This window comes from Ursus maritimus, unplaced genomic scaffold (assembly GCF_017311325.1).
Source record: "Ursus maritimus isolate PB19 unplaced genomic scaffold, ASM1731132v1 scaffold_32, whole genome shotgun sequence".
NCBI lineage: Eukaryota > Metazoa > Chordata > Mammalia > Carnivora > Ursidae > Ursus > Ursus maritimus.
The window spans coordinates 309,873-322,737 of NW_024425786.1; the positions used below are offsets into that span (position 1 = coordinate 309,873).

Here is a 12,865-nt window from a genome sequence, read left to right on the forward strand (position 1 = left end):
GGGGGGGGGGGGGATCAGCATGGGGCCCACACCCGCTCCCTACAGCCTCTGCGGGTAGAAGGTGCCAGAAAACTTGAGGAGCTGCTCTGGCCTACGCTCCAGGTCCAGGTGCCAGGTGTAGCAGGCAGAGAAGAGAAAAGAGGAAGGATGGGACCCCTCGGTCTCCCCAGGGCAAGGGCCGGGGTCTCTCAGCTCCATGCAGGGCCCCAGGTGTGGGCACAGAGCCGCCTACTTCCTTGACCCCACTCTGAACTCCAAGGACTGGCTTGGCCTGTCCAGGCGCGGGGGAGTCAGGCAGGCGGGGCGGGGGCACTGGTTCTCATCCTGTGTTCTGCACTCGGGGGCAGGAGTGACTGCCGGGCACAGGCTGGGCAGGGCTACCCTCTTACACCCTCCTCCAGGCCCGGCGCCGGCTGACCCTCGGACCTCACGGCCAACAGCGGCCAGCACCCCAGGGCTACGGAGCAGAGGGGCGGGCAGACAGACCCATCTGCAACCTGGCTGGTGAGCGACGTAGAGGGCCTGGGCCTTGGGGAACTCCCACCCTGCTTGGTGGGGTGGGGGCTGAGGAGGGCCCCCAGTGCTGCCCTGCCTCGACAGCCATGTCCTGCTCCATCCTTGTCCCAACACCCTTCCATGCCCTTGACAAGGGCAGGAGGGGGCTGGGCTGGAGACAGCCGTTGGGGCGGCGTCCGGGAGACAGAGGCTCATTGTCCGGCCTCAGCAGCCCTTCTGGTCGTAGACACACTCTCACTTGCATTCGTCCGGACCCTGAGGGGGCAGGGCCCTATGTCCAGGCCGTTCCCGGGGACCTCCCAGAGCGAGGATCCCTCTGTGTCCTTGCCTCCTGTGGGCGGGACATCCTGGCCCTCCTTGGGTGCCCACCCCTGGCCCAGAGCTGACAGCCCCGGGGAGCGGGCCGGGGCTGGCTGGGCAGGAGGTCACCTTGTGGTCCTGGCCTCTGGGGATCTCCTGGTGCTGCAGTCCAGCCTTCCCCAGGCTGGGTCCCTAGAGCTGAGGCCTGCCTGCCCCGTGGCCTCTCCTGAGCCCCACCCCTCTCGGACCTCTCCCCACCTCTGTGCCTGAGAGGACATGGCTAACGTCAGGCTGCAGGTCACCCCATGGAGTCCCTGGCTGGGCGGCCCCCAGACCCAACTGGGGCGGCCGTGGCCATCTTACTGGGCAGCATTGGATGGTGTCAGGTCTCTAATACTGCCTGGTAATGATGACGGCGGGGCCCTGCGCGCAGCGGTGGGGCCGCCCTCCCCCAGCCTGGCCACGTGCAGATCCCCAGAGTCAGCCCACCCACCCAAAGTTCCCCCATCCCATCCTGCCAGGTGGGGCTACGGGGCAGAAATGTGACCCCTCCTCCCAGGCCTCGTGGCCCCCCAGCATGAAAGCTGTCCTGCAGCGGCGCGAGCAACCCCCTCCCCAGACTGATCCTGGATTAGAGCGCTCATCTGGGTCCTGCCCACAGCACCCGAGCAGATGCTGCCGCCACACCTGGCAGGTGTGGGCTGAGCAGGCGACAACAAAGGGCTCTGGAGGACAAAGGCCCAGCCTGGGATGGGCGGGCCACCTTGCGGACCAGCAGCATCGCCAGCCTTGGTCCTGGGTCTTCGGCCCCAGGTCTCCCTGCTCTGGAGAAAGCAGGAAGGAACGCTCAGGCCCCCGTACCCGGGTATCTTCACCCACTTCCACTGGACCCTGCCTGCCCAGGGGTGGGCACCAGCTGTCTGTCCCTGTCCTCGGGCCGAGGGGCACCTGGGCCTCTGTGGGCATCTTACCGGACAGTGCTGGATTTCTTGGCTTGACTCTAACACTGTCTGGTAACGATGTTCAAAGGTGACCCACCGCCTGCCCACCAGGAAGCGGCCTGAGGACACACCGTCCTGAGCTTCTGGACTCCAAAGATGGGCCAAGGCCCAGGGCTGGCTCAGGGATGGGCAGATGGCCTGTCTCAGCTCCGCAGTCCAGCCCATCGGGGGGGGGCTGCCCCACTGGCAGGTGGGCGCCCCCCTGCTCTCCCACCAAGCCCAGGCTGGGGGCCCCTGGCTCCCTCCCGAGCAGAGTTCTCAGGGTGCTCTGATCCCTGGGAGAGACCATTAGGGTTAGGACGCAAGGCTGGAGAGGGCCACAAGCCCTGTCCTGGACGTCGACATTGTCCTGGGGGCCTGGCCCAGACCCCCCAGCCCACACTCCAGCCCCACCTGCTTTGCTCCAAAGTGTCTGCCACGGCTAGACTCTGAGGGCTTTCAGCAGAAACGAATGTTGGACCCGGGTCAGCAGCCACGAGGAAATGCATTTTCTGGCTGATACAGAGCTGGCAGCAGGCAGCCCCCACCTTCCCTTCTCAGCCCCTCCTGTCCACCATCCAGGGTCAGACGTCCACTGTGGCTGTCCTAGGGTACCCTGGCCGGTCCTTTGGGAGCTGGCCCTGCCCTTAGAGGCCCCAGTCACGTGGGGCCAGCCATGGGCAGTGGCCTCTCTTCTCACACCAGAACTCTTACTCTACAAAGAGGAACTCGCTCCCGTGGTCAACCAGGGATGCAGGAAGGACAAGGGTGTGTCTGGGTGCCCCGGCCCAAACCCACAGGCAGAGTGCAGTAGACATTCTGTGCTGTTTCCCAATGAGGACAGAGTCTCCCTCTCCCCCCACCAGCCCCCACAGTGTCGCAGTTAAGAATGGGAACATTGTCCGAAATCGGCGAGGCCAGGATGGCCCTTTGTTTTATCTTTTTGATCCGAAGCCAGGATGCCGGTCTCCAGACCTGCCCAGCTGGCTTGCACAGGGGCGGCCCTTCTGGGCCCCAGGGAACCCCACCCTGCACTGGGTCCCAGCTGGCTTCTTGGGAGGGAGGAGGGGTCTGTCCGTGGCCTGTTATTCATTAACCAGACGAGAGCCATTCAGGAAACTGGCGAGGGTGCCGCGGTGAGCATACTCGGGGTCAAGTGCAGGGAAACCAGATCGCCCTCTCCCCAGCTACACCCACAAACGCACGCGCCTGGAGGCTGTGTGCTGGGGTCTGCAGGAAAGCCCTCCTGAGAGCTGCCCTGGGGCACTGCGGGTGCTGGGGGGCTCCAGCCAGACACCAGGTGACGGGCTTCAGGGGCCACTCTGCAGACTCGGGAGGGTCGGGCGTCTCGTGGGGGTCTCACTGCTTCCTCAGGTGCTGCAGGATGGGCAGTGCCCTCCCGTCCTAGAAGGGCCACCGACTCGAGGCCACCGGACCACCGCCTGCCGATGGGCGTCTTACCAGACACGGTTAGATCTGGGTTCTGTTGTCTAATACTGTCTGGTAATGCCGTTCATCCATGGCCTGACCACCACCGGAGGAGAGCCCCTGGAGGGACACCGGGTGGAGGGCGAGGCCCGTGCTTCCGTGGGCCCATAGTGCACCCCTCGTGTCTGTGCAGGGCCCTCCTCCGCCCCCATTACCCAGACTGGGGGGGGGAGCCCATCGTAGCCATAATGGATTATCTACATAATAAAGGGTGTGAGGTTCCTTGGCAGCTGGCTTCTGCTCATGCTTCTGTTCATCGCAGGTGCAAGGGTGGGTGGGGCTGTCAGGGCACTGAGGGTCTGCAAGCAGGTGAGGCAGACCGCGTACTGTTGGCACTGCCACGGAGCCAGAAGATAGCCCAGGGGTTGCAGTAAACCGCACCCCCCGCACCCACCTAGAACCCTCTCCAGGGAAGTGACCTCATCCCTCACCCCCTACAGGCCTGTACCAGGCGGGGAGGGGGAGCCCAAGGAGGACAGACCCCCAAACCTCCAACCCAGGGCATGGCCGGCAGTGCATCCAGAAACCTCCCTGGGCCACTGTCTCCCCGACCCAGGCAGCACCAGGACTCTGCAGCCTAGAGCAAGAAGCTCGGGAAGGGGGTGAGATGGGTGTGGGGGGCGCAGGGCCCCACCATGTCCCCACAAGCCCATCTCCAGGGTTTAGGCAGTCAGTCGGGGAGCGCCCTCCAGCTGCCAGACCATCACCAGGGGGGTTTAAGGGCAGGCCGCCCTGAATCTTGGGCTGCCCTCAGGGCCCCACCCTGCAGCCCCCTCCCTGCTCCCCTCTCCCCTCTCCTCTACTCCCATGCACGTGTCCCCTGTCTAAAGCTATCCCCAAACCAAACTTTTTTTTTTTTTTAGATTTTATTTATTTATTTGACAGAGAGAGAGAGACAGCCATCGAGAGAGGGAACACAGGCAGGGGGAGTGGGAGAGGGAGAAGCAGGCTCCCAGCAGGGAGCCCATTGTGGGGCTCAATCCCAGGACTCCGGGATCACGACCTGAGCCGAAGCCAGACGCTTAACCACTGAGCCACCCAGGCGCCCCCCCAAACCAAACTTGTGATGCTGATCCATCCTCAGCCTCATGGCTGGCCCCCAAAATCCCCTTCCTTCCCCTGAGAATTCCAAGTAGAGGCTAGGGTCTGCGTGTGGCCCAAGTGCCCTGCAGCCAGAGTCACGGAGGAGGGGGCCTCTGGGGGCTCTGGGGGAGTTCCTCCCCACCTTCCCTCCTTCCGTTACCAAGTCTCTCCTGAGCACCTTTTGCAGACTCTCCCAGTTCTAGACACTGGGGAGGGGAGGAACGTCCCCGAGCAGGGGTAGCACCTGGTGATGAGACTGGGCAGCAGGACACGTCAGCCAGGAGGGCTGCTGGTGTTGGAGAAGCCAGAGCAGCCAAGAAGGCGGTGGTGGATGGGAGCCTAGGGGGTAAGGTGGCCCAGGAAGGCCTCTAGGAGCAGATGACCAAGTGGGGACCACGCAGACACCTGCAAGAGCCAAGCAGACGTAGCAGAGGCCAGGGGCTGCATGCGGCCAGACTTGCAGACATGCAGCAGGACTTCCGGCTGTCCCAGTGCCCAGGCAGCCCAGCCCAGTCCCAGCAAAGGCACAGCTCCACAAGCACTGCCGCAGGAGGGGAGCTGGGCCCTTCCCCCACTGCCCCGGGCCCTGGAGGGAGGGCTGGACCACCACCTCCTGCCCCCAGCACACACACACACACACACACACACACACACACGGCTTAGAGGCCCCATCTGCCCACCTGCCCCATGGCAGGTTAATGATTGCCCTGCCTCGCTCCAGGCCGCAGATGCGCCCTGACGCACCCAGCCCCAGGCCATTACCATCGTGGGAAAGGCTGGGGCAGCACCCACACCATCCAGTTTGACGGGTTATGAGGCAGGCTTTTGGAGTTTGAGCTCTTGTGTCAGCCCAGGCAGGGGGCCGCCTCCCCAAAACCCATAGGGACCCAGAGTGGTGGGCTGCCCAGGAGCCTGGGAGCCTCCGAGGGGTCTGGGCCCCCAGAATTAATATGGGGAAGGGAGCACAGGTTTCCGAGGTGCTCAGGCCAAGGAGAAGGCCAGGGCCCCCCTCCCCCACACCCACTGCTGTCCCAGTGGGCCCAGGCTGGAAGGTCACTAGCCCCAGTCACTCAGTCAAGGGCTTGGCTGAAGGACCTCTCGGCCCTCCAGGCTGACCCATGGCCACCTCAGGACAGACAGTCGGAGACCACAGTCTAGCAAAACTGACTCCTGAAGCCCCCAGCGCCGGCCCAGGCAGGCGAGGAGGCTGGGAGGGCATCAGCCTCTGTGTAGGGTCAGGGAGGCCTCCCCAGAGTGGGGTCACCTACAGGACACTCAGAAGGAAGGAGTGATTTAATGGGTGTGTGAGTCTCCTAGGGCCGCCCTAACAAATGACCACAAACCGGGGGCTTGAAACAACAGAAATGTACTCTTGCACAGTCCAGGAGGCCGGAAGTCAGAAGTCAAGCTGGGGGTGGGGGGCACTCCCTCCAGAGTCTCTAGGGGAGGGTCCTTCCTGCCTCTTCCGGCCTCCGGTGGCTCCAGGCGTCCCTGGGCTTGTGACCACACCATTCCAGCCTCTGCCCCCGTCTTCACGGGGCTTCTCCCAGGTCTCCTCTCTCTGCCTCCCTCTTGTGAGGACGCTGGTCGTTGGATTTAGGGCCCCCCAGATAATCCAGGAGGATCTCATCTCAAGGTCCTTAATCACATCTGCAATTCCCCTTTTCCAAGTAAGGTCGCACCTGCAGGTTCTGGGGCTTCAGACATGGACTCATTTGGGGGCCCCCTCCAGCCCTACAGGAAGGAAGTTAAGGTACCCTAAGCAGAGACACCCTTGAGACCCACACGAGACTCAGGCAACAAGCCTCGTGACTGGAAGGCAGACACCACATGAGAGGCGGGGTAAAGGGAGATGAAACAGAGCCGGTAACGCTTAGGGAGCACAAAATCCGTTATAGAGTCAGGTCCTGGGGTCCTGGCATGGGTGTCGGGATCTTCAGAAGGGTCGTGGATGACCCAGTGGAAGGTGCAAGGCCCAGGTGGGGGCTGTGTGCGCGACGCCCCTGCTCCAGCCACAGCCCCAGCCCCAGCCCCCACCTCCCACCGAAGGCCCCTGCTCAGCTCCCCACAGAGCCTGGCCTCCTGCCCCTCCCCGTCTACCTGCTTCCCTCTGGGCCACTGGGCTGCTGTTGCCCAGAGACGGTTGCCAGGCCACCACTGTTGTCTCCCCGGCAGAGGGCTCACACCACCTTGCTGGGCAGGTAAGAGGGACAGGCGGGCCACCAGCACCAGTCCTTGCTGGGCGTGAGGGCTGTGGCTGCTGTCCTGTGCCCCCTTCCCGCCTGGACACCAGGGACCCTGTGGGTTCTGTCAGGACTCTGCCCAGGAGCAGAAGGGAGGCGAAGGAGGGTCAGGAGAGGGGCATCTGGCTGAGATGAGCCCCCTCTGCAGAGGGCCCACACCCCCAGCGCCACAGCATGAGGGTCATAGACCCCCAGGCCAGGCCAAGAGGGGCGTGCCTTCTGGGCATGGCGGCCCCTCAGGACGAGCCCCTTTGCCCAGGACTAGGTCAGTCTCCCCGGACCCATCCCCGAAGGGCATCCTCCCAGACAGCCCGCCCCCGGCCAGGAGCCCCCAGCCCATCGAACAATGTCAGCACCTCCCTAGCACCCCAGGACGACAAACGTGTTTTGGGAGAAGACGCGTGGCAGGACTCTGACGTCTCCTCCTTTTCTTGGACATTCTCTCCAGGTTCACCAGGGTCTTCCTTTCATCATACCGGGGTGCCGTTTCCTGCCGGTCTTTTTACCTGACCAGGTAAAAAGTTTATTTCAAAATTTACTCTAAAGTCGAGCTTTCCCCTGCCCCTGGCAGTGCTGTCCCCGCGTCTGCAGCCCTTGTGCAATGTCTGGTGGCCGTCCCTCATGGCCAGGGACTCCCCTCCCGGGACCCCGGTGATAAATGCGTCCCGTGAACATCTTTGAGCATAAAGCTTTGTTTCTGTATTTAGAATTACGTCCTTCAGAGAAACTCTGAAACGTGCAAGCACTAGAGCAGAAGGCTTGCGGAGCCGAGAGGTCCGACACCCGCACGCCACAGTCCCGCCCCTTACGCTCCCACCAGCCACCTACCGACACGGCCATTCACCACCTGCACACACACCCAGAGTCCTTTTCTTTTTTCTTAATCTTTGTTAGCTTGAATGACAAGGGACGGTAACTCGTGGCTTATTGAATTCTCTTTGTGAAAGTAATAAATACAGGTTCTCCCACTCCCATGAAGGGTTTCATAAGCTGAGACGGCATAAAGCACAGAGCCAATAGCTATCCATTTATATGGGGAGAAACCTTAGCATTCCCAGACCCAAAAATAACCTTTCTCAGGCCTTTCTGATCTCTTAGGGTACATCTTGCTAATGGATGCACAGCCTAAATCGAGATAATGCCCAGACGCTCACAGACCCAGCTCAGCGCTCTGGGGCTGGGTGCTGGCTGCCCAGGGCGGCCCCCAGCAAGGAGCTGGGCAGCCCCGTCCGGCCACACACGGCCTCTGCAAGGGCTCGCTGCAAAACAGTTGAACGCCTCTTGCCCTTTCTGCCTCGTTCGCTAAAGCAGCCAGCCCCTCCGATTTCCTTCCGCGAGCAGGAGCGGGTGCTCACGTGGGTCTGTCCGTCACAGTTGGAGGCACGACTGGAGCTTTCAGGAAGCCAGGGTGGGGGGATGCCCGTGCAGAGTCAGGAAAGCCCCCTCGGACCGCAGCTCTGGCTCGGTCCTGCCGCGGCGCGGAGCTGTCCGTCAACTTTGGACGGCGGGGGCCGGGGGCTGCTCTCTTGCACACCGCCACGGCCCCCGCACGCAGTCTGCTCCCTCCGGGGCCGGCCGCCGCCCTGCTCTACACGTGCTTGTTTTCCCGCCATCGCCCAGTCACACCCACACGCCGGCGCGCCCTCCTCGGCATTGTCACTGCGAGCCCACGTTGACACGTGTCCCATGTACCAGAAGCCCCCTGTCCTCACAGCGCCCCCATCGGGCTGCTGTCACTGCCGGCCCACGGTACAGGGAGGAGAGTGAGGCGGCTTAGCTGGACTGCCCAGGAATTTCCCCGGGTGCTCTGGCCGCGCCCCCTCCGGCCCCTCTCCTCTCAGGCTCCTGCCAGTGCTGCACCGGGTCCCCCGCGGATGCCGGCTTCACTCGGTTTCCTTCCCGCTCCCACCTTTGCGCTCTTCCTGCGCCGTCTCCTCGCACTCCCAACCCTGGTCACTTCCACCAGCCCTTCCGTACTCCGTGTCCCTCGTTCCGACCGCAGCCCACCCTCTTTCAGGAGTGACCAGTCTCCTGTGCACAAGCCAGCACCTTCCAGGGGCCTTCGATTCCGTGTCATCCATCTCTCCCCTCTTCCACTTCTGTGGGCGTCTGTGTCTGCATCCCTGTGCGTGTGCAGCTCTCACTCACATGTGGGGGGCAACCTGGGGGCCGCTCGCTCAAGAGCCCTGAGGGGTGGTCCTGAACATTTGCATCTTGGGTGGGGGTCCATACCCCAGCAGGACTCCTGGGACTTGTTGCTGGGTTCTGGGAACCTAGTGGGAGGGGACCAGGGTCTTCTAGCCCATGCACGCACATGCATGCATTCTCCCTGTATTCAGCAGGCTTGTGTCGCCCCAGCCATGCCAGGACGGGTCCAGCCCCCACACTCAGCCTCCCCCAAGGAACCCTCCCATTCTGGGTGGGCCAGGGCTTGGGGCAAGGGACTCTGGGTCGTCACACTCAGCCCACCCTTAGCCCAACCCCAGCCGCCAGCCCAGCTCCCATAATCATGGTGACAGCTATTCACAGTTTGCCCCTCTTCTGTCCTAAATGGGGACTAACGCATTTCTTAGGTGACCAGCTGGTTTGTTTGCAAAGTGACTGTCCTCTCTGGAGAATGAGCCGCTGTCACCTGGTTTGTCCTTTCTCTGCCCTGCCAACTCCACCGTGTGCTTCCTCTCCACTGCTTATCTTCTTTTAACCCTTCAGAAAGTCCTCACCTCCCAAGCAGCCCCCAAATTGGGAAGGACCCATCAAAGAATGGCTAAAACTCTCTGAAATGTTCTGAGTTGTCCCCTTGCATGGGAAAGGGTGCTCAAAAGGAGACATGGTCCTGCGGCAGGGCCCGGGGCAGCAGTGAGGATGCTGCCGGACACCCGACTGCTAAGCCCCACGTGACAGTGACACCCTCAACTCCAGGGAGGCACCCACTTGGGGCCAGGGTGCCCCTCCAGGCCCCCAGAGACCTGACAGCGGCCCTCCTTACAGCCGGCACCACCGAGGCCAAGCATGGCAATGCCAGACAGACGGTCCCCGCAGGGAAAGCCTCGCCTGGGATAAACAGGATGCACAGATGGCCCTGCCTCCACGGGGCACCAGGCCCCAAGGTCACCACAGAGACAGGAGCCAGCCGCAAGCAGAAGCCCAAGTCCAGGATCCCAGGAGGCACCCCTCCCTGGGACTAGGACCACAGGCTGCCCAAAGGTCCCACAGAGGGCTGGGGGTGGCGTCTTCCCAGAGAAGCCCCCGCCCTCGCGTTCCCGTGCCTGCAGCCCGCAGCCGCAACCGCTTCACCCACCGTCGGGGACCACCCACTCGGACCCATGTCAGCGGGAAGAGAGGCAAGCGGTCCAGGATTGCAGGGGTCCGGGGGAGCCACACCCGAGTGCCAGGTGAATGCAGCCCTGGTACGGGCTCCACCCCCACCCGAGGCCAGTGCCTCCCTGGGGCAGGCGTCCCACCCCCAAGGAAGGCATTCCCCTGGCCGGACCACACAGAGCCAATCCCTGGGAGAGGGGCCAGGAGAAGGCCATGCACTGGGCGTGGGGTTCAGGCCAGCTAAGCTGGGGTGTGAACAGGCACAGAGAGGGGACACAGCTGCACTCCACACTCTGGGCATGCCCCCCGGGTGGGCAGCCATAGCAGGCACTGCCCTGCCTGCCGCAGAACCCATCCCCTGTCCAGGACAGGCCTGGCCTCATCTCCCCTGCCTGACGCGGGTCACCCATGACATCATGATAGACATTGTGACCCCCACTCTCCTGGGCACATCCCTGCACCATGTCTCCCCCCTAGCTCCAGCCTCACACCCTAGCCCTCCTCCGCACAGAGCCCCTGCCCTATTGGTAAGCAGGGACTCTGCCCACTCTAAGTCTGGCCCTAAATGATGATGACTCTCCCCTCTTGCCCAAGATAGGTTCAGGCCCGCTGGTCAGGACTCAGCCTAGGCTGAGTTGGGCCCAGATGGCTGGGGAGACTGCCCAGGGGCTGCTAGAAACCGGCAGGATGGCCAGACTCAGGATGGACACCTCTCCCAGCAGCCCCCTCAGACCGCACCCTGTTCACAGGCTGGGCCCAGGAGACACCAATGGGGAGCAGCCAAGAGGGACAGCTGCTGTGCTCACCAAGCCAGCCGGGGCGAGATGCAGGTGGGCTTGGGGCCGGGCCGGGGGACAGGACAGCCTCCCGCCAGGCCAGAGCCTCTGACCCCCACCTGCCCGCAGACCTCCTGGACGACACTGACGTTGCCCGGCCTCGGGCCACCATCCCGGAGAGGCCCCTGCTGGAGGGGGAGAAGCGGCCACACGCGGCAGGTCAGGGGCCCTGCTGCTCATCGGAGGCAGCATAGCGGGGCCTCCATGTGGTAAGCCCCCCGGGGCCCAGCCTAGCCTCGGCCCTGCTGCCTGCGGCCGATCCCCCTCCATGGCGTGCCCACCGCTCCCGGTCCCCAAGGCCCCAGGGTCACAGCGCGCTCCTGTGCCCCCGCAAGAATCGGCTCCTACTGCAGGAGCAAGGGCTGCAGCGCATCAGGACAGCCGGCGAGACTACACGCTGAAGTGGTGTGAGGTCAGTGCAGAGACAAGCTACCAGCTTCCGGGAAGGTAGCAGGGGAGGGCCCGCGGGCTCTGGCCTGCAGCTGCGAGAACGCTGGGTCCAGAGCCGGGGGCAAGCGGGGCCATCGCCCTCCTGCGGGAGGCGGAGGCCGCGGTGGGAGGCCGCGCGGCCTGGGCAGCCTGGCCCCACAGTGCCGGTGCCGGCCGGGACTCTGCCCCGCCAGGGGGCAGCTGCTGTACAGATTCCCAACAACAAGCTCACTCACCAAGATCGAGGCTGCTCGGCCCTGAGGGAGTACTCAGGGTTGTGAACAAGAGCCACAAGACATCATCACTCTGTGCCCAGGCCAAGTAAGCCTGCCCCCGCCCCCGCCCCGGCACCCACCATCCACTCACCACACACCCATGTGTCCTTCAGAGCAGCAGGACGCCACCCGCCCACCCCATCCCACCCGTCCTGTGAACCCACCCGCTGCCCTCTTCTAGGCCCCATCCCACCCATCCAACGTGTCCATCGCTGGTCCTGACCACCCTCCTTGGAATCCACCCACTCACCATTCTGTCTGCTCACCCACATCCACCCCAAACACCCGCCACCCACTGCATCCCCCTACCCCCACGGACTACCCAGTGATCTATACACACACCCACTGTCGTCCACCCACCCACCCGTTCCCCAGACCCTCCCACACCACTGTCCACCTGCTCCCCTCCCCCACCCACCACACAGCTGTGTCTTAGCCACTCAGCACATTCCTCCAACTATGTCTACTCATCTGCCTCTCCATCCAACCAGCTGTTCACCATCTGTCTCCCCCCACCCCCACCAGGCAGGAAGCTCACCCACTCACCTGGCCATCCATGACATCACCTTTACATCTACATGTCCAGCCATCCACCTCCACCCTACCCGTTCCAACCACCCTAACCTACTCCCTTCAAGCATCTACCTGTCCACTGGACCACCTGCCCGCCCACCTACTTCCATCCCAAATCCATTTATCCAATCACCCACCTGTCCACGTCCCCACCTATTCATTTCTCCAAACACCCCTGCATCTATTCTCCACACACTACTGGGTGGCCACTCAGGCCAGGCCCTTCCTCTGGGGCGCAGATCTAGAAAGGACACAGCACCTGCCCTTGAGGAGCTCACCTGGACCAGCCCAGGACACCTCGGGCCACAGAGGTAGATGCATCCAGCCCAGCTGGAGGAGCCATTCCACCCTAAATTGAAGGATGGCCTGGTGGTTGACAAAAAGGGGTTAAAGGACACCCACAAGCCAGGGAAAGAGGTGTGAACTGGGCTGGGGTGTTCAGGGACCCATGCAGACCATTCACTGCATGCTGGACACTGTCCTGGCCTGGGGACACAGCTCTGGACTGTCCGCTCACAATGACTGAGCCAGTGTGGGTTGGAGTGCAGTGGTGAGGTGGGAGACGGGCCAGCGTGTGGGTGAGGCAGCCTGCAGCCTGCAGAGAAGCCAGGTGTGCAAGGACCCAGAAAAGAGTGCTCCTGGCAAGGGAACAGAAGTTGCAGAAGGAACGGCTGGGGTTGGGGGAGGCAACCAGCTTTCCAGTGGACACTGTCCTCCAGCTGCCCCCAGGTCAGTCCTCTGGTAAGGCTGGCTGGCCTAGCCTGCGGGGAGGGGACAGCCCTCCCTGTGTCCTCCCCACCTCCCTGCTCCCCCAGGGTCCTGAA

The 12,865-nt window shown here is 63.2% G+C and overlaps 1 protein-coding gene across 1 annotated transcript in view; it reads left to right on the plus strand.

Moving 5' to 3' along the window:
• The window catches only part of TTLL10 (tubulin tyrosine ligase like 10), a 26,749-nt gene that overhangs the window by 1,405 nt on the left and 12,479 nt on the right, over positions 1–12,865 (plus strand). Inside the window, exons 4-6 of the mRNA XM_040645521.1 lie at positions 402–504; positions 9,883–10,017; positions 10,834–10,923. Of these exons, the coding sequence (XP_040501455.1) occupies positions 402–504; positions 9,883–10,017; positions 10,834–10,923 (328 nt within the window). The remainder of the gene's footprint in view (positions 1–401; positions 505–9,882; positions 10,018–10,833; positions 10,924–12,865) is intronic.